We start from the raw sequence: 25,066 nt of genomic DNA, 5'->3' as shown, positions 1-25,066 counted from the left end.
AAGGGGGGTTTAGGACTAGTTTTTTGCTTCAAGCGTAGTGAATGGGTGGTTGTGATTCCTTCATCGGTATATGCGTTTAAGGAGAGGTACAACAGGTAACCAAAACAGTATGAATTTATGTGAATAATAGATCTCTCAAGTCTTCTGACTCCATGGAGATAGCTGTATAATAATAATAAATGTTCTCCAACTATCTGGAATAGACAACATTTAATATCTCCTTTGGTTTTTCACATTATTGAGAAAAACATTTTTCAAACTAGAACACAAGGCATCTCCTTGTTCTGATCTTTGATTGTACTAAAGGTACATGCTCTAGATTTTTTAAATATCTGATCCACACATGAAAACCCACATGACCACATTAGTGCCGTGTGGACAACAGGAATAGAAGAAAGGAGGAATCTGTTATTCCAAAGAACAGAAATACCATATTTAATCGAATAAAACTCACCCCCCCCCAAAAAAAAAATTAAAAGTTAAAAAATTGTGGTATAAGATATATGCAAGGATTTTCGGAAACTAAAGTTTTTAGGAAGAAAACTGAAAATGGGTATAACTTACTAAGAATCTCTTATTCGCTATCACTACTTCTGGCCTCGAGAGCAGTTTCTTTGGGTGCATCGTCAAAGTAACCTACCCAAATAGCATCATCTTCTCTCCCATCCAGAGATGCTTTTTTTTTATTTTATTTTTTATTTTATTTAATTTTTTTTAAAACTCTTGGCAATTATTTCTGGCAAAATCATTTCCCAAGCTCTCAAAATTCGCTTGCACAACAGTTCTAATGACGGTCTCTTAATCTTCCCTGCTGGAGTCAGGTTGTAGCAGCCGGCTGCCACCGACTCTGTGTAGAATTTTCATAGATACGTAGTGCTTGATTTGTTGGTCAGTACATCCAAAGGCTGTAGACAAGGTGTAAGACCACCAGGAATAATGCCCACATCGGTCCTCATATTCAAAAGTTGTTTGTTATTTCAAGTCCTAAGTGTCCACAGAAGCTATTCCACATGAGGACAGCTGGGAGTTGAAATAAGGCCCCTGGGCATTTGGTGATTGGTGCGGTATTAACAAAGGCAAGCCGACAATTGCTGGGTTTAAATACCGATTCTCTTCAACCGAATTCCAAAATATCTGAAACTACCATAACAACATTCACCATATATTTCTTAGTTTTAACATGTCCACATCAGGGTGATGTTTCACCTATTTATCGTTCTGATGGGACTTATTACTATTTGTGTACCACTTCCGTGTTGCATGGACAGGCTCAACAGACACGAAGTTTCAATCCTTTGGTTGAATATTATTGCTGCTTGTTTGCATGCCGCTTTCACATTGGGCAGACTCTCACATACATCAGAGAGCATGTTAGTTCCAATTCTTCAGTAGAATTATATTTGAAGTTAGCCTTTGTGATCTGTCTTAATGACCTGAAAATTTGGAAAAATGTTTGGACAATAGTTTTTAGTTAGATACTGTGTTTGGCAGTACAATATACTATTTTGCTTGAGTTTATACAGTATAGTTTCTGTGGGAGGGGACATGTGATTCATTAGTTAATGCCGTTTTTATCCAGTTGTCTCTAATTGCACTATTTGTTGACAAATGTATTACACAGACTGCAAATGTCTCTCTAACTTATTTAGTGATACAATAAAACTACTTGTTTTTTCTTGCATCTGCAGTGTAGACACAAGAAAAAACACGCCCTCCCCAGTGTAGTTGGGGAGGGCGTGTTGTTTACTACGGTGAGAGAGTTACTCATCCCAACGTGAATGTGTTTAAACTTTTTTTTGTGTGTGTGAGGCATATGCGAAACTTTTTTCGCATATGCGTAAATTTTTTTTTTTTTTCGTAAAGTAAAATCAGGGCGAGTTATATTTGAGCAAATACGGTAGCTGGAATAAAAGAGGAGGAGGCAGTAAAGTTGATCAGCAGTGGCTTTTGTTTTAATGATTTTGGAGGGGAGAGTGGGGGAATAATAGTAGCCAATTCAGCAGAGCACTGGCGATGAAAGTATCTGCAGAAGAGGCACAAGGCAGAAAAATGAACGTCTGTGTGAGAGAGGGATCATTAATTAACCAGGCTGCCCTCTTCTGAACAGAATCAAGCAATCTTAGAAAGGATTTTGGTGCACCACTCAAAATATAACAGCAATATTCCATTGCTGGGCGGATTTGGCTTTGTATAAAGTTAGCAACTGTAAAGGTCTTGTGCAAAAAAATACACTAAGTTTTTTAATGCCTGCAAAAGCTATAGTTGAAATGTGATTGTCCCATGAAAGATCTGAAGTGCAGGTCAGTCCAAAAATAGAAATCTGATCGTGTTGGATATATCAGTATTACTGAAGATAAGAGGAAGGTATGCAAGCTCTTTCTTGCGAGAGATCAGAGAGGACTGAGTTATAGCTAGGGTATCTGAGTTCAGGTCGCTGGTCATGGTAGATCCTGAGGATTCTAATACTTGAGTACTGCAAGGTTTGTCAAATGAAAAGGAGGAATTGAGTGTACTGTCATCAGAAAGCTATGGATAGGATTGGAAGTCTGAGAGCAGATCATTTGTATACAAGAGGAAGAGAGTGGGTGAAAGAACAGAATCCTGGGATACTCCTGCATTGGTGGATAAATGTGAGGAGAGTAAACCATTCCCCATGACACTTAGTGAGTGAACAATGAGAAAGTTGGCGATCCAGTTGCAGAGTGAAGAATGCAGACCATAGGATAGTAGTTTGTGAAGTAGTAACCCATGCCAAACCCAATCGAATGCCTCTGAAATGTTGAGGGCACCCACATGAGTTTTTCCAAATTTCTCCATGGCCTGAGTTGAGAGGTGAGTGGTGGTAATAAGGAAGTAATTTTGCTTCTTTACAAGGATTTAAAACAATCTCATGTGGACTGTTGTGTAGAGATCTTGTCTCCTGGTTTCTGGAGGATATACAATAGATACAATGAGAGGGTGCAAAGGAGAACACTAAACATGGTATTGGGACTAAATGAATATTATAAGGAACAATTCAGAATTTGTGGACTGTAAACATTAGCAAATGGGAAAAGATGGATGATATGATAGACCTACAAATTTCTGAAAAGGTCATACATGATAATAGTAGATGGAACTTTTCTTTCTTTTTTTTTTAGATTGGGAGAGGATGAGACCATCCACAGAAGTGGAAAATGAATACAGTCAAGAAAGTGAGTGAGTGCTATATTTTTCTTTCATAGATCAGTACATAAATGGAATAGTTTGTCTTTGGAGGTGGTGACTGCATATAGTGTGAATGAACAAGAGAAGGCCTGACAGTTTGAGTGTGAGTTATGTGGCCTCCCATGATGAGTCCCAGACTCCCTGGAGGTCTCTTATAATACTAATAAATTAACCTAGCCAGTATAGAATTACTAGTTTGAATTATTTTGCCAATAAAAATGTGCCTATCTAGTATTATCCTAAATTTCACTCAAATTAATCCAGTCAGAGACAAATTATGCTACCTTGGGTCTCAGCAAATGATCCAAATGAAACAAAAAATGTATGGAATTGCTTGATAAATTTTTATAACCATCCCAAATACTAGATCAGTGTAAAATCCATCTATCCAAACTCACAGAGCATGCAAGTTATGAGGAAAACTGGAGAGAAAAAATGACATTAATGTGAGAACCAGATTAAAATTGAAAGTAACAGAAAATACCTTGACATTCACGTTCAAGAACATCTCAGCAGAACTAGTCTGAAACTGCATAGTCACTTTAACAGAATGGAAGATTTGGAGCAAAAAGATCAACAAGAAGACCAAGATATAGGTGTGTAATGTAGTTAGATAGAAGAGCTTAGAAGATAAAAGAGGGGACAATCAAATCAGACAAACAGAATAAAGTTGGAAAAAAAAAAAACTGTTGATAGGAAACTATTCATACCATATGAACTGTGTTTGCTATTTACCAGATTTTTTTTGTTACTAACCCATAAACCTTACCTTAATAGCCAATCTCTTTCTTTCATCATGATGAGGATCTGCTGCCCAAGCCAGAAAGGTTGTGACATCTTTTGCCATTTGACTTGGTGTTGCTGGAGTACCATCGGAATATTCCATTACATCATTATACAAAGCTTGAGCCATACCAATTGCACCACCGGCAAAATAAGGATTGTAGTGTAATCCTTCTCTTAATTGAATTCCGGCAGGAGGAGGATCACAATAACCAGTAAGAATGGAAAATATGTAGTCCTATAAAAAGAAAATAATGAACACGTCAAGTTAAGCAACTTAAGTGGAGATCATATAAGCTTTTGAAATTTAAAGCAGGCTTTACAATTGTGGCAACTGTAGCAGATTCCAAGTGTTCCATTTACCAGAGTAATGGTAATTATTTTACTTTGATAAAATGAATACCTATTGCCTACATCTGTCATACAGCCTATTAAAAATTGTTAGATAATTCAACTGTTTTTAAAAAATGAAATTTATTGATATCAGTCAAGAATGCAATACTAAATTTACAACTTATCAACTTTTAAGTAAGCTATTTTTACTGAATATTTGCAAGGCAGTCCAAATTGAGGTCACATTAGGAAAATTAAAAAACCAAAACTACAGCTGTATTTGCATATGTCTGTCTTTGAAATGTGCTCTCAAGAAAGCCCATTTCACAAAGTGATATGCTATTCGATTACATTCTCTTGTGATCAATGTTTATATCACTGAACTGGTTATTATTTGAGGATACTGATTTTTCACTCTCTTCTACTTGATAAGATTTCTAGTATTTTATCCCCTAATTCAGGGATTAACTAGGTCCTCTATTATTTAGATTCTTAATCAACTCTGCATTCTGCATTTGTTGATATCTTCTAGCAAGTCAAGAAATATGGACTATACGTCATATGGACACAGCAGCATATTATACCCTTAAAATTCCTATCTGGATTCACTGGATCTTGAAGTCTACATTATCAGAGAAGAAAAAATCCTCCCACCTCTTTATGCAACTAGCCAACTTGGCCTTTGGCTGCTCATCCTTTATTCCAAAGAAATGATACTCACAATGACTTGAATCAAACTCAGGTCTTTTATAACCAAACTGAGTAAGTTATATCAGCCTTAACTACAAGTATGCTCAAATCATTACACAGGACATTTGAAAAAGCAATTCCTGAAAGGGAAACTAAAAATAGTCTGACTATTCCAAGTGTAATAAGAGAAGCTTACAGATTCACAATTAGCTTGAAACAATATATGTCCATGCCAAGAAGAAAATAAACACCTGAGGCTGTAAATCTGTAGGAATAATTGCCATGCTAAAATTATACTTCAGCTGTGAATATTTTAATTAGAAATAAATAACTTTTTTTCCTCACACATCTTTTACTTTGTCAATTGTCCCCCATCCCCCAGTTGAAGACCAATATTCAGTGAATGTTAACTTGCATTGTTGAAAATGCAACTAATAAATCTGTTTTGTAGTATGCAAACACATCAAACACCTCCTTGTATAAGCAATGATGCTATGCTGTACTTGACTAATTAATGTCATACAGGACATAAATTTATTCTTGTGATATTAATTTGTGATAAAGAATTGCAAATACTACATAATACTGACATATCTCTCATAAGAGATATGTCACAAGAACAAAGCTCAGGAGATTTTTCTTAGGCACTAAGCTTTTTGTTGCTCTTTTTAATAATTCCAAATAAAGGTCCACTCTGGAAATGAAAATAAAGTGCCATAATGGAACCCTACAAAACTAAAATTTAAGGAAGGATATAATACATAATGTGGCACACAGGAACATAAGATGATAATTAATAAATAACATAAAATTGATTTACTTTACGTATATATATTTTATTAGTATAAAGTAAGGTAAATCTGTTTTATGTTGTTATTTATTAATTATCATGTCTTAATTTGAAAGTCATACTGAAGATTACCTTGATACTAGGGCAAAAATTCTATACTAATAAATAAATAAATATATATATATAGCAGTGAAATGATTACAATGTTAAAGTGATGACTAAACTATTCGGTTCAGTAAAAACTAATAAGCATAACAGTAACTTTTTAGAATATGACATGTTCTACAGAGCATCGTGTAAGCATAACATCCAAGAAAGGTAAGGAGTTATTATTTTCTAAATCAGCAGTAAATTTTATATTAGGATGTTGGATGTTGAAAAGATTTTGAAAAGAAAGCCATATCTTCCTTCTCACTTAAACCAAAAGTTTGGAAAAGATATGTTGATGATATATTCATTATTTGGAATCACGGGCACACATCTCTCACAGATTTTCTTCATCATCTAAACATCCAACATCCTAATATAAAATTTACTGCTGATTTAGAAAATAATAACTCCTTACCTTTCTTGGATGTTATGCTTACACGATGCTCTGAAAGATTAAAAATCTCTATATACAGAAAACCTACGCATACCAATAGATATCTGCATAATCTTTCTCATCATTTTCCACCACAAAAACTTGGAACCATATCTACCTTAGGACACAGAGCACGTTCCCTCTTAAATGAACAAGATGAACTACAAAAAGAAATGAATCACCTCACTCTTATTTTTAAACAAAATGGATACTCTGAAAAAACAATTAAGAAATTTCTTCTGGATCCTCTTAGGCAGTGCACAACAGAGACTATTAATTTTAAAGGTAGTATCTCCATTCCATACATTAGCACAGTCTCCAAAAAAATAGCCAAAGTCCTTAAAAAATATAATATCAGGACCTTCTTCACCACACTTCCTAAAATCCGTTCTCTAATCAGCCATCCAAAACCTACCCATCACAACCTTAAGTACCCTGGAGTATATAAATTGTGGTGCGATTGCAATATCCCATACTTTGGACAAACAAACAAATCTATTGAACAAAGAATAGAAGAGCATAAGAGAGACATCTCTTACAAAAGATCTCATGCAACGGCGTTATCCAGTCATATTCTTTTTTCAATTAATCCTAATGATAACCAACAAAGCCACTCCGTTTGCTGGAATACATCAGAAAATATCTTTCGCTGTGATGATGAGTTTGAGAGGAAAATTGTAGAATCAAGAGAAATCCTGCTGAACCCGGTCCACTTAAACAACAATTTAAGTTATAACATCGCAGATAGCCATGCTGCAGTTGTTCAATATTGGCATTCACGTGAACCTGCACACACAATTGCAATAAACAATGGCACGCCAGTTGGAACAACTTGAAAAAATACGTTTTTATGTATCGATTATGTGAGGCAATTTGTACCTGTAATTTCCAGTTTGTTTAAATAATTCAATGTTTATTAGTATTCCTTTATAAATACCTGAAGAAGGCTGCCATATGCCGAAACTAGTAGTATTTGTCATTAAAATCTTTATATGTTATCTCGGTTTTATAGTCATTAAATCTATATTTTATTCATATATATATATATATATATATATATATATATATATATATATATTAGACAACATTAATAATAGGACTCTAGCGTTGATGTATAATTTTTTATTTTTATTTTATTTTATTTATTTATTTTTTATTTTTCTTTATTTATTTATTTTTTTTCACCAGAGGTCAGGCCAACAATTGTGGTAGCGGTTGGTCAGTGTCTTTAACAAACCAGTTTGATTGTAGTATAGCTTGTTTCCTGTGTATATTTGTACGCTCCAGAAGATGACCTTGACATAAAGGTCGAAACGTCGAATGTAGATTTTAATTATATTAAACTAAAGTTTTTATTTAAACACGGTAGTTGTCTCCATAATTTTCAAAAATGCAACCAATGATGTATTGAACCTAAATAAGTGGTTTAGCAATAATGGCCTTAAATTAATACCAATAAAACCAAACATATAAATGGTTATAAAATAGCACAAAATGAATGTAGTAGCATCTATATAAAATTATAACTATAGCTTGGTCAAAAAAATAAAAAATAAATCAGTCAAGTATTTGAGCCTCCATATTGACAGCAATCTGAAATAGAACTCCCATATCTAATTTTTAACAAACAAGTTGAGGTACGTAATTAACAGAAAATATTCTTTCTTTCTTAATCTTTTCCTCTTTTACCTTTACGAGGATAAGGTGATTGGCCTTATGCCTCCTGGTGTATCCTATATCTGTAGAAGTGAGTCCTCAAGGCTGGTTTGCCTGTTTGCGGGAGGAAAAAATCCCAGATAAACTGGGGAGAAAAACCCTGCAGCCCACACCCAAGACCAGCTAACTTGACTATGTCTGAGAAAGAGCCAAAGCTCCTCACGTCAGCGACAGGAATCGAACCCAGGACACTCCTTTCCCAGCCATATGGTTGCGAAGCATATAGCCACTCGAGCTAACCACGCAGACAATTAACAGAATATCGTATGTTAAAAATTTTGTAAATGCATCATTTTTAAGATGTTTATATTATTTTTGGATAAATTCTTCACTGCAATATAGCATCACCTATTGGGGTGGAGATTACTACAACAATCTGCTTCCTTTGATACAAATACAAAACAAGAATAATTAGAATTATAGCCATTACTGACTTCATATATTCTACCAATGACCTGTTTTGCAATTCATAATATTTTGCAATTATAGAAATTCTATCTTTATTGTTATATATTATATGTAAGAAATAACATTGTAAATTTTTCTGTATATAAAGTAGACAATAGTTTACATCATAGCTGTAACTCGCTTAAAGTTCTCAAGGCAAAAAAAGAAAATTTTCATAATCCTTTGAACACCTAGCAACAGGCAGCTACAATACTCATAAACTGCCAAATGAAATAATGTCAGTAACTTCAGAATATGCTTCCAGAAAAAAGATTGAGAGACTACCTCATGGGACTAAATAAAGTCAACTTTTATTTTAAATGTATATTATAAGAAATCACTGTAACTTTTATATTATGACACTCATTTGATTTGACGTGACTGTATTTGCCTAACAATTTTTCTAGTAGACAGTATGGCTACAGCAATTGGTTACACAAACTGCATAATTCCTTCATTTTCTTTTCCTGTTTATTAAAGTCTTTTCCTTAACATATCAGTTTCGACATTTCTGTTCAAGTGGCAATATTATATTTCAAGTGGTTATATTATATTTATTATATATATATATATACAGTATATACGGTATTTTTTCTATGTTCGATTATCACTTATATTACTATAAACAAGCAATTCCATTATGTCATGTTGTACCATCATTTTATATTTTGGTTAAAGCCAATAAGAATAACAATTTGGTCAGCGAAATCCCATTGTCCATCCTCGTTCGTTCAGTGTTCAGTTAGATACCTAACAGGGTGCACCATGAGAAAGTGAGGATTGGACATTAGGTTAGAAGCCCAGGTCAGCTCTCTCTGCATTCCTTTAAAGCCTATGTGGAGGCTCCTCTCAGTTATACAGCTTTGACCCTTAAGATCTGATAATGTTGGAGTCTTGAGAGATAACAGACTGATTTGGAGGAAAATTACAGATAGGAAGTAATTTACATGATGTAAATCCTGCACACTCCTTGAGGGTACATGTCAAGAATTTGATGATGAGCATCACTATTGTAATATGTAATTATCTTCACCAATTCTTCAGTGTTAATAAATTTCAATTTCAATAGTTTCATTCACAGGATACACACACACAATTAGATTTCGATATGTAATATAACCAACGATAAAGAAATATTATTACTATTCAAGGTAGTATAAGTATAGTGTACATAGTCTGAGCAAATATAATATAAAAAATGTTTAATTTGGTCATCCTTCCAAACGAAATTATCAAAAAATGACTGAGCAGTGGCTTCTTTCTTATCTTCATAAAGCTTTCAATATCAGTCTAATCCAGTGATGGCAAACCTATGACACGCGTGTCAGCACTAACACACTTGAGGGTTTCAGGTGACACACCTTGGATGTTGAAAGATATTGGTATTCTGATGAAGAAACTGCGATAAATCGTGTAAGATTGCTCTCAGTTAAGGCGAAGGTAGGTTTCGGTTCATTGAAAGAATTATATTTAATAGTTAGCCTATTTCTATTTTATTTTGTAACTAGCCTATAAACAACGAGTGTTTTAAGTTTATGTTTTCTTTCTTAATGATTATAATTTATGCATAGTCATATGATATTATAAAACCTTATAAAAATTATTATCAATATTATACGATACAAACTTATAAATACATGCTTTATATATTATAAACGTAAAGTTTTCATTTGACTTCTATGTGAAATTCGTTCATGCATGCATTCCAAGTCTCTTGACTGAGTAATACAAGTTCTAAACATATTTAAAACCACTTTAACAGAAAATATAATTCACAGCATTAAATATTGAATTTATCTAAGTAAATAATGAAAATATTTTTATAGTTGCAATAAATTCAGTATATTTCGTTAAATAATGCAAATAGTAACAACTTACGATGACGTCGCAACAAAACTAAATAGCTGCTATTTAGTAGCATGATAGAGTAAAACGTAACACGGTTGCTATGAACATACCGGTAATAAATCTGGCAACCCTGCTGAAAGTAGTAGTGGTAGTCTTGCATGGTCTGCCACTTAAGTAATTTGAGTTGCTGGTGTACAATTCATTTCCAGTAATTGTAAGCTCTTATTAATTATTACTGCTGTATATAATTGTGCTCTTTTTTAATTTGTGAACCCTTTTACAATGGCAGCTAGACTAATAAAAAACTAAAATTATCACAAAAAGGAAGTGGAAGAAGTTTGCAAGATGCCTGGACTGAACAATATGGTGTTATTGATAAGCATGTGGAATAGCCTTCCCGAAAACTTTCATGCTCTTAATTAAAATCTTTGCTAAAGCTCTTCTAACACTTTTCTCTTCTACATACTCTTGTGAAACTCTATTTTCTGCCTTAAATAATATCAAATCAAAAGGGAGAAACAGACTGAGCAATGATTTGAGCGCTGCTTGTGTAGCATTAAAATGTACACTATAGCCCTTCTATAAAGCAACTTTCTACCAGTACTCAGCAACAGAAAAGTCATTAAATGTAATGTAAGTTTGTAATTTCACTTTATTAAATTAATTGTATAATATGAATTCATAGATTTTATATCAATGTCCTATTAAATAAATAGCCTAATATGATATGTATAAGTCACCATCTATGATTATGTAGTTAAATTTATAATGCATGTATGCAAGTGGCACATCAACAACGTCAATATTTAAAAAAAAAAGATGTCTGACACACTTGGGTAAAAAGGTTCGCCATCACTGGTCTAATCCATCCTCCAATTGCTTTGTCCGCCTTCATATTGATGTTAAAAATGACTCTATCAGCATTATACAGAAATGTTTGTCACGAGAAAATGTTACGTTAAGGAAAATGCATCGCATTCAAGAGTGTTGTGTGCACACATAGCAAGAGGAACTTATAGTAAGGATAAGGATGATTTTAATGCCTGCCACAAACACAAAAATAAAATTCAAAAACTTCTAAATATGGGATAGGACATATTATGTACCTTAAATGAACAGAAATGAGTGCTGGCAGTTAACAGTATGTTAAATAGTTGTTTATTTAACAGTATTAATTTATAATACAAGAATAATAAGAAAATAATATTTATTTAACTATTTGCTGGTATTATATCCAGCATCTTCAAAGCACAAAAACAGTTTGTTACAGTAGATGAAGAGCAAAAATTTAATTAACAGTGGGACAAGGTTAAAAATTATAACAGACAACACAAGGAACTGAAGTCCTAATTAATGCTATTTATTGTTGGATAAAGAGAGGAGAAAAAAAAGTTTTAATTTGATCTTAAAATTAGTGTCTCCTAGATTTTTGGTAAACTGATACAGCCATATTTGTTGAAGTTTGCATAATTTTTTAAAGCTACTGCTGATTCCAAAAACAATCTCTCTGACTTATGACTTCTGTGTACCATTTTGTTTTCTTCTAATTGATCCTGTGTGAAGGGGTATCCAAAGCATGGTCTGCTAGTCCCACCTTGCTATAATGATAGTGCCAAATATGCATTTTTTTATGTTCTTCAAAGCAGATGTCAACACTTCTTCCTGTCTGTCCATAGTAAGCCAGGTCACAAGTGCAGGGCACTTCATACATTTCTGGACATGATAAAGGAGAGAGAGAGGTGAACGGATGAGAGTTGCCAATTTGATATGTAGTTTAAATGTGATGCAGAGCTGATTAAGCACTCCAAATATATCTTTTTGGATGCACCCTGAATATAGGATGATAACAGTTTTGCTGGTGTATTAGGTAAATGAAGGGGATTTCTGAGAAGCATTTAGTATCTTGTCTATTCTTTGGGGATCATAGCCATTAGCAAACACGGCATCAACATAGCACAGCCGAACCACTGGTTTGAGAGTGGCTGTATTCATAGCTTGATTTTCCAAGTGTGCTATGTAGAAATTGGATAAAGGAGGAGCCCACAGCTGTCTGTATATCTTCCCTTTCCATGCAAAATAACCACAACGTGTAATGTAAGTTTGAATAATTCAAATATGTCTCAGGGATGGGTGACATTTGCAAATCGAGGATCTCAAAACTCATTATGGCTGAACTTTTTTAATATGATCTTTTAATATATTTTTAGATGAATATCAGCAAATAAGTTTAATAAATATTTTACTTATTTGATATTTAACTTATTTTCCTATTATCCACTAACACTAAAAATTATGGAAGTATATTAATCCAAATACACAGCACATTTGTGTTCAATAGTAACGAAGCATATATGCCTTGCAGAAAACCACTATTAGGCAAAGTGTGAGTAATGAACTTGTGATAAATAAATTAGATAATTCAAATTGTTTTCCTAGCTCTTTCAAGACAATTTTCTTAAGTCCAAATTTATGTGAGTTGGGACTGCCTGTATTAAAAAAACAGCTTGGGGCTGCTGAAGGGTCAAAGTTAGATAAATGGATGGAGACCTCCACATTGCTTTTAAGGAATGCAGAGAACTGACTGGGCTTCTGACCTAATGACCAATCCTCAACTACACCTCATTAGTAAATATCCACTAGGTACTGAACAAATGAGGATGGGCTGGCAATTTTGGACAGCTGTCCAAAATGTACTCTCTACTAGCTTAAAAACAACCAGAAATACATATAATGGTACAACATGAGATTTTATGCAGGCTGGAGCATTTACTGGTTAAACAAGGCTCCCACTGCTTTCATCAGGGAACCTTGTGGACAGTGAAACATCAGCTACTGGGACAAGCTCTAACTCATTATCCTAAATTAGAACAAATCCACATCAAAAGAAGTGAAGATGGGAACCATTAGCATAAAAGTATTAATGGAAAGGCACTGAACTTAGAGAAGAACTGGAAAAGTATCCACATAATTGGCATTATGCAGATGATGATGAGGGAACAAAGGAAACAAAAACAGGTGAGATCTTACTAAATAACACTATAGGAAGTTATATTCATGCAGTAACAATCAAAGAAATGAATGAGTAGTGATGAATTCTACACAACATGAAGATAAACTACTTGTTTAAAAGACAATTTTAAGTAGTTATGTGGACAAACTTCAAAATGAGGAAATGGACAATGAAACTTATTTGTGCCTATGGTCACACAGAAGGTGTTATCCTAAAGGACTAGCAGAGGAATTTTTTTTGAGCCATTACAGCAACAGCTGACAAAGAAAATGGAAATGAACCCCACTAGCAATATAAAAAAGTTTGGAAAAATTTGGAGAAGGGACAAGTCTATAATAATGGTAAGTAACTGCTGGATTTCTGCCAAGGATCTGGACTAGTCATTACAAAGCTATATCCTGTTTATAACAATATCAGAGAACCAATTCATACAAATACTTATGCTAAATTATTGCTGACACCACCAATTTTGCTGTATTAAAAGTATTTATATGGATTTTTTCTTTGATGATGATGTTATAAATAGGATATAGCTCTGATGTAGGTTCCCCCCCCCCCCCAACAGCTATCAAGCTGTAGATCAAGCATTGTCACTTTGGCATACTTATAAAGGTTGAAACATCAGGAAATTAAAATAATTATTCCTAACAAGGCTGTAGTCTCCACAATTTAGCAAAATGAAAAAAGAATATTATGATAATACTACATGAAAAAGTTGCAGCATTACTAACTTCCAATCATTTTCCTTCAAATTAATCTGTTATCTGTCAAGCCTCCATACATTATCAGATCTTATATTTCTGTCTTCTAAGGCTTCTGTCTTCTTTACTATATCAATCAACCTATATCTTGATCTTCCTCTAGGTCTTTTTCTTGCCAACCTAGCAAAGAACACTTTTGCTAATCTTTCCTCTCTCTCATTCTGTTTAAGTGACCCTACATGAGATTAGCTCTGCTAACACACTCCTAAATGCTAACAATGGCAAATCCCTTCCTAATATCTTATTGATGACATCTATTCGCTCCCTTATTCTTTCTCAAAATGTTCATAACTGTGGTCTCTAGTCATTCATTAAGTGTTTTATTTCTACTCCAACTCTCTGATCCATAAGTTAAAATTGGTTTCAACACCGTTTTGCATACAGCTAATTTAGTGTTTTGAATAATTTTTCTCTTATTCCACATACATTTAATTCAGATGATATCAATACTTTACTAATTCTGTTTACTGTCATATTTAATTTGCCATCTTCACTAAAAGTTATGACTAAATAGCTGAAATGTTTTACTTATTCAAGGTTACATTGAGGATACAGTTGATTTTATCAATATTCCTGTCTATTTTCGTTGTCTGTCTTTTTACTGTTGATTTCCATACAAATTTTATTGCAAGTTACTCTTGTAATAAAAGTCAGGGAATCTTGCACACTAGTATTGGGTTTATTTAAAAGTATAACATCATCTGCATAAAGCAAACAGCTGAGATTAAAATCAGCAATTTTGATATGCAGCTTAATACCACTTTCTTTCATAATGTGATCCATATAGATAAAGAATAACATTAGAGATAATGTGCACCCTTAACTCATGATTTAATGTCAAACAATCTTCCTATACCTTCTTTGATTCTAACTGCTAACTTATAGCTCAAACAGAGACAAAGCATTACACAATAACGTCCTATTTACACCACATGACTGTTAACATTCTGAAGAGCTTTCTTCTTGGAAGCTTGTCATATGCCTTTTCAGATCTATGAAACTTAAATACAGATGCTTGTTATATTCCCATGATTTCTCAGATTTGTCTTAAAGTGAAAATCTGATCCTGACAAAATCTATTTGGCCTGAATACAGCTTGTTCTTCACCAATCTTCTCTTCCACAATCTTTCTAAGCTGTTTCTCAAGTCTTCTTGCATAAATCTTACCAGGAACACTCATTAAGGAAACACCTCAGCATTTCTCACATTGTTTTATTTCCCTTTTTTTTTTTTTTATAGATGGGTACAATGCTTCAATCATCTGGAATTTAACCCAATGACCAGACTTTCTGAATTATGCAATGCAGCCACTGTACAAGGGTGGTCTGAAGTTCTCGACCTAACAACGAAAAAATGAATTTATAATTTCAAAATTTTTATTTTTCAACATAATCTCCCTTAAGACTAATACATTTATTCCAGTGCCTTTATCCCATCCCTGTAGTGGTTCTCAGTAAGATCTGCAAAAAAACCCTCTACAGCTGCAATCACCTCTTGATTTGAAGAAAAACGCTACCCAACAAGGAAGAATTTTAGTTTTGAGAAGAGATAGTCAGAGGGAGCCAAATCTGGGGTGGATGTTCCAACAATTCATAGTGCAGATCCCTTAATTTTCCCATTGCCAAAACACTTTTGTGGGTAGGTGCATTGTCCTGATGAAAGATGATTTTTTTCTTCTGCAAACCAGGTCTTATCTCATGATTCATATTTGAAATTATGGATTCTACAACCGTGTTAAAATAACTCTTTTTATTATCCTGACCTTTTGATCTTCATATCAAGATCATCATCTGGAGCATACATAAATATACAAGACAAGCTGCGTTACATTTCAAACCACAAGCTAGAGAAACAATGATTTGATCACATGCTACTCACTGGCATGACCTCTAGTGAAAAACAAAAAAATTACATCAAGCTAGATTTAATTTATGATTACACGAATAAACATTCTCTTACAGATGGTTTTCCTTCCAGTAACAGTGATGTCCTATTTCTATTATTACAATTGTTATTTTTGATTTTAAAAAAATATTTTTAAAAAAAATAAAAATAAATAAATAAAATTATTTATAAATTACAACATGAATAAACATTCTTTCTTATAGATTTTTCCCCCCCTTTAACAGTGATGTCCTATTTTTTATTATTAAAGTTGTTATTTTAGATTTAGGATCCTGGATTTTCTACAGTCCTGTTTATAGTTGTTTTTAGAGAGGAAGGATTCGTGGGATGAATATATGCCTTCCATATGTATGGGATTTTTAGACCATCATTGTTTAGATTGGGTGGTTGATAACGATCTCACAAACTTCCTTAAATTTGCTTTCGTACCATGTTTTGGTGTGATGTAGACAACTAGTGCTTTTCCAGTCAATTCTATGTAAGGGGGCATGATCAGAAAGGCAGCTTCACCATAATTATTATATTTGATGTGTTGTTTATGTTCTTTTTGTCTGATTGGAATTGTGAGTCCTGTTTCTCTTGTGTATGGTATGTTGCAGGTGCAGTAAATACGGTATACTCCAGGGTGGGCCAGCGGAGGGAGTAGGTCTTTGGATGAGTTGAGGAAGCTTTTTAATTTTGCAGGAGGTTTAAAGGCAGCTTTGAGGTGGTATTTTTGTAGTACTCTGTTTATTTTGTTTGATGTCCCTTTAATGTAGGGAATGGTTATAGTTTTACTGTAGTCTGGTTTGTCTTTGTTTTTTATTGAAGTCTTGTAGAGAATTTTGTTAATAGTGTTTTGGTTGTATCCATTTTTTTTTGAAAAGTATTGCTGATCAATTTAAATTCGTTTTTTCAGTGCCTGTTCATTAGAGCAGATCTTCAGAGCCCTGTTTTTTAGGGTATTGATGACACCTAGTTTTTGTGTTGGGTGGTGGTAGGAGTTTATGTGTATATATATATTGGCCATTATGTGTCGATTTCCAGTAAACAGTGAAGGAAAAATTGCCCAAGGGAAGACATGTGACAAGTGTATCCAGAAACGGCAGTGTGTTATGTTTTTCAATCTCAATTGTGAACTGTATGCATTTGTGTTGCTTTTTAGGTGGATAAGGAATATGTCTGGCAGTCATGAGACCAGATCGCAAAAACATCGTCAACGTAGTTGTTCAAAACGGTCCACATAAAAGTTAGCAATGGGGGGGGGGAGGATAATGGCGAGCCCATGGCTGTGCCTTCTTTTTGTAGGTAGAAAGCGTTTTGCCATACAAAATAACCAGAACGTAATACATGCATAAAGAGCGCAGTGATATCTGGAGGAAATTTGTTCTGTAAAAGAAGAATTGTGTCATTGATTGGGACATTCATAAAGAGGGCAGGGGGTTCAAAACTGACTAATTGATCATCTTTTTCTAATGTAATATCTTTGATGATGTTTATGAAGTGTTGTGTATTTTTGATATAGGAGGGGGCATAACCTACCAACTCCATGAGTGTTGCCACTCATTTTTTGGCTAAGTAATAAGTTGGGCTATCAATTCCTTCGACTATAGGCCTTAGCGGTGTGTTTTCTTTGTGAATTTTCGGTAGCCTGAAAATTCTCGGGGAACGAGCGTAGTGTGGAAATAGTTTTTGACTGTATCTTCAAGCCATGTGGTAACTGACTTAAGTAGATTCTCTGTTTTCTTTTTTATTCTATTAGTTGGGTTATAATTAACTAATTGATATGTGTTATTGTCTGAGACCAGCAGATTCATTTTTTTCCACATACGTGGTTTGGTTTAAGATAACGGTGGCACTTCCTTTATCTGCTGTGGTTATTAAGATGTTCAGATTTGACTTTAGCAATTTTATCACTGTTAATTTGTGTTGAGTTAGGTTGCTTGTTATTGTTTGGTTATGATTTAAAATGTTGGCAGTTTCTAAACGTATTTTTTCTGCTGTTATTTGGGATGAATCTTAGGCCTAAATTAACTAGGAATAAATTCAAGTTTGTTTATCGATTTGGGGGCTACAGCATAATTTAAACCTTTGTTAAGTATTGAGATTTCGTTTTTGTTTAAAGCGTGGTTGGATAGGTTCACTATATTACTGTTACCTGTAGGTGATTGGTGGCTCCTGCTGTTTCTTGCTTCTGGCTGGTTGTTATTGTTCATTGTGGAGAAATTTTGAGTATGGCGGCTGGTTCTTTCGATCTTTTAGTCTTTGGAATTTGGAAATTAGATTTTCTTTCTTCGTTTGGAGGATGTGGTTTGCCGTGTTGTCGTCAGTAATCTTTTCCAGGATCATCCAGATATCTGTGTTTCCATAGCTTGAAAGTTCTGTTTTTTTCCTTTTGTAGCTGGTTTTGTGTAGTGGCTGAGTTCTTTCAGGAAGCTTGGATTTGTTCTTTGAGAAGTGCTTTTTCCATGCGGAAGTATATTCGTTAAGCTTTTGCCAAGGTGAATTTCCTTTTTAGCCTGATGCAATTAGGAATGATATTGCTGTCCCTATATCGTTTTAAAAAAGCCAGTCGAATGATCAAATTATTCGACTCTTGATTGCATCGCATGTGGGTCGAATCTCCATGAATTATCATAATCCTTTCTTTTAGTGTTACACGGTGATCAGCATTCATATTTGAAATTATGGATTCTACAACCGTGTTAAAATCTGATCCTGACAAAATCTATTTGGCCTGAATACAGCTTGTTCTTCACCAATCTTCTCTTCCACAATCTTTCTAAGCTGTTTCTCAAGTCTTCTTGCATAAATCTTACCAGGAACACTAATCAAGGAAACACCTCAGCATTTCTCACATTGTTTTATTTCCCTTTTTTTTTTTTTATAGATGGGTACTATGAGAATTCTGCTTCAATCATCTGGAATTTAACCCAATGACCAGACAATCTAAACAATAATGATGGTCTAAAAATCCGATACATATGGAAGGCATATATTCGTCCCACGAATCCTTCCTCTCTAAGAACAACTATAAACAGGACTGTAGAAAATCCAGGATCCTAAATCTAAAACAAAAACACATACATATCTCTTCAAGGCCCACCCTTCCTAATTGGGTTGTGGGGGCAACAGCTGCAAGAGGAACTTCCAATGGCCACGATCCTCTGCCACCAAGCTCAGGTGTTCTGGTGGGATTCCCAAATGTGTCTACCCAAGATTTTGGATAAAATCTATCCAGCGAGTCCTTGGCCTTCCATGTGGCCTCCCACCCTCTGGTTTGGCAAAGAGGGCCTGCTGAGGGAACCTCTCTTGTGGCATTCTGACCAGGTTCCCATACCAACATAACTGTGATCTCTCAACACGGAGAAGCAGCGGTTGAGTATTGAGGGTTTCCTGAATTGCAGAGCTTCTGACTCTGTCAAGTCTTGTCAGCCCCGCAACCCCTCGAAGGAACCTCATTTCAGCTGCTTGGAATCGTGTCCACATTCTTTTGGTCATTACCCAACTCTCATGACCATAAGTGAGGATGGGGACATAGGCTGTATTGAAGACAGCCAGCTTTGCCTTCTGGCTTAATTCCTGCTTCAATACTACCAAACGGCCAAGCTCCTGCAATATTGAGCTTGCTAAGCCAATTCGAGCATCTAGCTCTACATCCAATTTTCCATCATTTGTGAATATGGACCAAAGGTATTTAAACTTCTCCACCCACCTCATTGGGACTTCACTTACATGTAGAGTGCACTGGGATGGTTGTCTTGAGACCACAAATGTTTCAGTTTTGGCCACACTGATCTTCATTCCGGCATCTGCACAAACAGCTACAAACCTATCCAGGGTCCACTGGAGGTCATCTGTGGAAGAGCTAAGCAGAACTAGGTGATCTGCAAAAAACAGACGTTCAATGCTACATCTTCCAATTCTGACAAACTCACTGCCTCGGCTGTGCCTATCAATCCAGTCCATAAATATTATGAAAAGGAGGGGTGACAGAACACACCCTTGGCAGAGGCCAACGGAGACTGTGAAAGGTTCAGACTTTGTGCTGTTTACCCTGATACAAAACTCTGGGCATTCATACAGGGACTTGATGTCCCTGTATGAATGCCTAGATATTTTGGCCATATATGGAGTGGATGGCCAGCTAATAGTTGGCCATCCACTCCATACTCCTGTACTACTTGCCAAAGCTTATCCTGAGGAACCCTGTCATATGCCTTCTCCAAGTCCACAAAACATGTGTAGACATTCTTGGCATATTCCCAAGATTTCTCAAAGACTTGCCTTAAAGTGAAGATTTGGTCAGTTGTGCTTCTACCACCAGGACGAAAGCCACATTGTTCTTCCTGGAACTCTGACTCAACTATGCTTCTGCACCGTCTTTCCAAGCACCTAGCATACACTTTCCCAGACAGGCTGAGCAGAGAGATGCCATGATAGTTACTCCAATCCTTCTGGTCTTCCTTCTTGAAGACTGGTATTATTATGCCTGTCTGCCATTGCTTTGGTGCTTGCCCAGATATCCAAGCAGCCTGACACACTTGAGTCAGCCAGAGAACAACGTCTCGATTTAAGGCTTTTAGCATTTCGGGCCAAATTTCATCATCGCCAGCAGCCTTGCCCAATTTTAGCGATTTTATTGCTAAATGGACCTCTTCTGCTGTGAGACTAGTCATTGCCCCGATCTGCATCTCTTAGATGTCCACAACTGCTGGGCCACCCAGGTTAAGAAGGCTCTCAAAGTATTCCCTCCATCTGTGGAGGATATCCTTCTCGGTTGTTAAAAGTGCACCATCAGAGGCCTTAATTGTTCTTGCTGTGTACTATTTCCTCCCTCGAAGGCGGCAGATGGTCTGCCAGACTACTTTGTTTGCATTTGCATAGGATGAGTCTAATCTTTCTCCAAAGGATTCCCAAGCCTTCTGTTTTGCTGCCTCAGCATACCGCAAACGCATCTCAGGTGACCTGACCCTAAAAGGACACTTCTTGGTTCCACCAAGGTATCCTTTTCTCACCGTCCGTTGCCACGCCGAGCTGCTTTCTGCAACAGCATGAAAGTGCAGAGGCAGTGACAGCTGTTCTGAACTGCTTCCACTCCTCCTCAACATCTGCAGTATGCTTGGGAATCTCTTTGAACCTGGAGGGAATGTCATCTGCAAAATTCTTCCTCACAGCCTCATTTTCCAATGCCTCCCATTTCATGTGGTATAGCTGCTTAGGCCTACCAGCGTTGATGGTAGTATCTGGTTTCTGAAGCCGTACAGTGCATACAACAAGGTGGTGGTCAGTTGACAGTTCTGTCCCTCTTCTCACACGAATGTCCAACACTGAGGAAAATAGATCTGCTGAGACTATAAAGAAGTCAATCAGAGACCTTTGTTCTAGTGTATCCCTGTACCAGGTATACTTATGGACTTCTCGGTGCTGGAAGAAGGTATTCATTGTGGACAAGCTGTTGGTACAGCAGAAGTTCAATAATTTCAACCCATTCATGTTAAGGTCAGGGGCGCTGTTCCTCCCAACCACACCCCTCCATGTCTGGTCATATGTTCCAACATGTGCATTGAAGTCACCCATTAGCAGGACTGATTCCATGTCTGCCACCCTGTCAAAAGCAGTATCCACTTCCTCTAGGAAGGCAGAGTATTCTGACTCCCGATTAGGTGCATAGCCTTGCACCACAGCCAAATCATGGGTTTTCATCTGAAGTCTTAACACACATACCCGTCCCCACAATGGGATCCACTCAGCAACACAGTCTGACAGCTGGGGGCTTGTGAGTATCCCTGCACACACATGAGCAGACATTGTCGGGCTCACACCCCTTATCCAGGTCGACAGTTCCAGAGCCTCTCCTCTTGGTCGAAGAAAGCCCAACTAAGTCTAGCCGGTAGCGCTTGGCTTTCTCGACCAGTTCCAACTCCTTCCCTGTCAGAGAGAAGATGTTCAAGTTGCCTAAAGCCATTTCCGTCCTTTTGCAGAACCATTTCTTTGAGCTGCCCCTAAACACCTCCCCAAACAGGTAGCAGGCCCATTGATGGAGTTTCCTCTAGCAGAATGCTGAGGAGTAGTGTCTAAGAGAGACTGTAACATATTTTTCGAACGGGTCCCTCTGCCTAAAACCTGAACGTGTCCCTTGGTAACCCGTGTGACAGATGATGCAGTATGAACATTTTTTGATGGCCTGATCATGTTACAGTGTTTGATAATGTCCTGTTAGCACAAGACGAAATGACACAGCATAATAGGAAAGATTTCCCTCGAATATTCTAATAGCATTCAGGGGAAGGAGCAAGAAGAGAAGAAAAAAGAAGCAAGGGAGGAAGAGGAGGGACCAGTCTACAGATAATATAACAGATGTATATTACATGAAGTAAGGCATGGTTCAGCATCAGGCACCTCGGGTTTACCACACCCGTACTCACTAAAGTGAGCCCCTGAGGCTAATAACAACTTTAATAATAAAAAATAGGACATCACTGTTAAAAGGGAAAAAAAAATCTATAAGAAAGGATGTGATGTTGTGATTTATAATTTTTTTTTTATTTATTTTTTATATTTTTTTAAAATCAAAAGTAACAATTGTAATAATAGAAATAGGGCATCACTGTTACTGGAAGGAAAACCATTTGTAAGCAAGAATGTTTATTCATGTAATCATAAATTAAATCTAGCTTGATGTAATTTTTTTTTTTTTTTTTTTCCACTAGAGGTCACACCAGTAAGTAGCATGTGATCAAATAATTGTTTCTCTAGCTTATGGTTTGAAATGTAACGCAGCCTCTTGTATATTTATGTATGCTCCAGATGATGATCTTGATACGAAGATCAAAACGTCGGGATAATAATAATAATAAAAAAAAAGTTATTTTAACACGGTTGTAGAATCCATAATTTCAAATATGAATGCTGATCACTGTGTAACACTAAAAAAAAAAAGTCTTATCTCATGAATTTTATCTTGAAAAGGGAATAATATTCCCATTTCAAGATAATTAATAAACAAAATCCCTTTAGCATCACAAAACACTGATGCCATGACCTTTCCTGCTGATGGAACAGACTTTGTCTTCTTTGGAGCTGAATAACTGGCTTCTGTCCACTGTTTTGATTCTCGTGTGCAATGGTGTGTAATTATACAGCTTCAGAACAGCTGTATAATTACACACATTGATAGTATAATAAATTTAGTTTAATCCTTTATCCAAGTGTGAGCAAACAAAGTTTGCACCTGAAAGTATCTTCAGGACTAGGGTAAGGTGGTACAACTCGTTGCAAAGGTGGAGCAAGCTAACATCACTCCTATCTCAGTACCATAATGCAAAACACATCTCCTTGCGGATATGTATAATGTTATGCATTAAGGGAAGGGCCACTACCCAGACTAGTTTTGACCTTTATTGAGGTCTCTTCAGTGGGAGCCAGGCCCAAGTGGAGATACCAGGCAGAAGCATTAGCAAGGTCATCTCTACCTATAGGAGTTACCAAACGGTGTGCCACCTTTTTATTAAATTACTCTGGATTTAGAGAAAGATGTTGAAAGTTTATTTTTCACTTGGTTAGACTATAATAAATTTAGTTTAATCCTTTATCCAAGTGTGAGCAAACAAAGTTTGCGCCTGAAAGTATCTTCAGGACTAGGGTAAGGTGGTACAACACCGAGAAACTTGCTGCAAAGGTGGAGCAAGCTAATGGTGTGCAATTTCACATAGATGCTTATGACAGATGTACCAACTTAGAAAAAAAAAACCTTGCCAATAGTGTTGCCTTTATGGTCGAGGCTGATAGCTTTTCAGACCACCCTCGTAAAACGTTTATACCTCCATATCTGAGTATTTCTGGTCAAATTTCATCTACTTCAGCTGCCTTTATACATTTCAGGTTTTTGATGACTTTTCTTCAAGTATGGATATGTATTCCTGACTGCATTCCTGTTGAATGTTTTCTTATCACCATGCTGACACTGCTTGTTTCATTTAGTAATCTTTCAAAGTATTTACTTCAAACGTTTTTATTAAAGTCTTCCCATGACTTTTGTTTTGCTAGTTTTACACAGTGTTTAGCTTTCTTACATTTATCTCTGTATTCTCTAAAAGCACAAGCCTACTTGCCAGGAATTTTCAATATGCTCTCTTCTTTTCCTTGATGTTTTCTTTAACTTCCTGAGCCTACCATGGAGTTGTGATTTTTCTATTTTTACATATTACCTCACTATATGCCTCTCTGGCTGAATCAATCAAATTTTCTTCAGGGTTTACCACTGAATCTCCTAGGTTTGGTTCTTGTTTTCAAACTCTTTCATTTTCTTGTATGATTTTTGTGAATTTTAGTCTACATTTCACATCTGAAATCTGCTCAACTTTTTATTTCTCTCACACACTGTTCTTTTCAATAGGAAATTCAATTTTATTCTGTTCAAGACTAAATGGTGACCACTTCCAATTTCAAATCCTCTGTATACTCTTGTGTCCTGCACACGTCTATCAAAATAACATAGTCAATGAAACTTTTCTGATTTCTTGTATCTTCTTTCTATGTGAATTTGTGCACATTTTTTTATGTTACAATATGGTGTTAGTGGTTTATAATAAATTTAGTTTAATCCTTTATCCAAGTGTGTGCAAACAAAGTTTGCGCCTGAAAGTATCTTCAGGACTGGGGCAAAGTGATACAACACCAGGGCAACTCGTTGCAAAGGTGTAGCAAGCTACCAACACTCCTGTCTTTGTATCTCCTATAATGCAAAACACATCTCCTTGCGGATATGTATAATGTTATGCATTAAGGGAAGGGCCACTACCCAGACTAGTTTTGACCTTTATTGAGGTCTCTTCAGTGGGAGCCAGGCCCAAGTGGAGATACCAGGCAGAAGCATTAGCAAGGTCATCTCTACCTATAGGAGTTACCAAACGGTGTGCCACCTTTTTATTAAATTACTCTGGATTTAGAGAAAGATGTTGAAAGTTTATTTTTCACTTGGTTAGACTATAATAAATTTAGTTTAATCCTTT

General features: G+C 35.8%; 1 protein-coding gene across 1 annotated transcript in view; it reads right to left on the bottom strand.

The window, feature by feature from the left end:
- Positions 1-25,066, bottom strand: part of Cyt-c1 (Cytochrome c1) — a 149,104-nt gene that overhangs the window by 2,311 nt on the left and 121,727 nt on the right. The window contains exon 6 of the mRNA XM_090407947.1: positions 3,977-4,228. Within this exon, the coding sequence (XP_090264073.1) occupies positions 3,977-4,228 (252 nt within the window). The remainder of the gene's footprint in view (positions 1-3,976; positions 4,229-25,066) is intronic.

The sequence above is a fragment of the Typopeltis vanoorti genome, chromosome 18, assembly GCF_054136105.1.
Source record: "Typopeltis vanoorti isolate ZY-2024b chromosome 18, IOZ_Tvanoo_1.0, whole genome shotgun sequence".
Lineage (NCBI taxonomy): Eukaryota > Metazoa > Arthropoda > Arachnida > Uropygi > Thelyphonidae > Typopeltis > Typopeltis vanoorti.
This window is presented reverse-complemented; position numbering and strand designations above follow the sequence as displayed.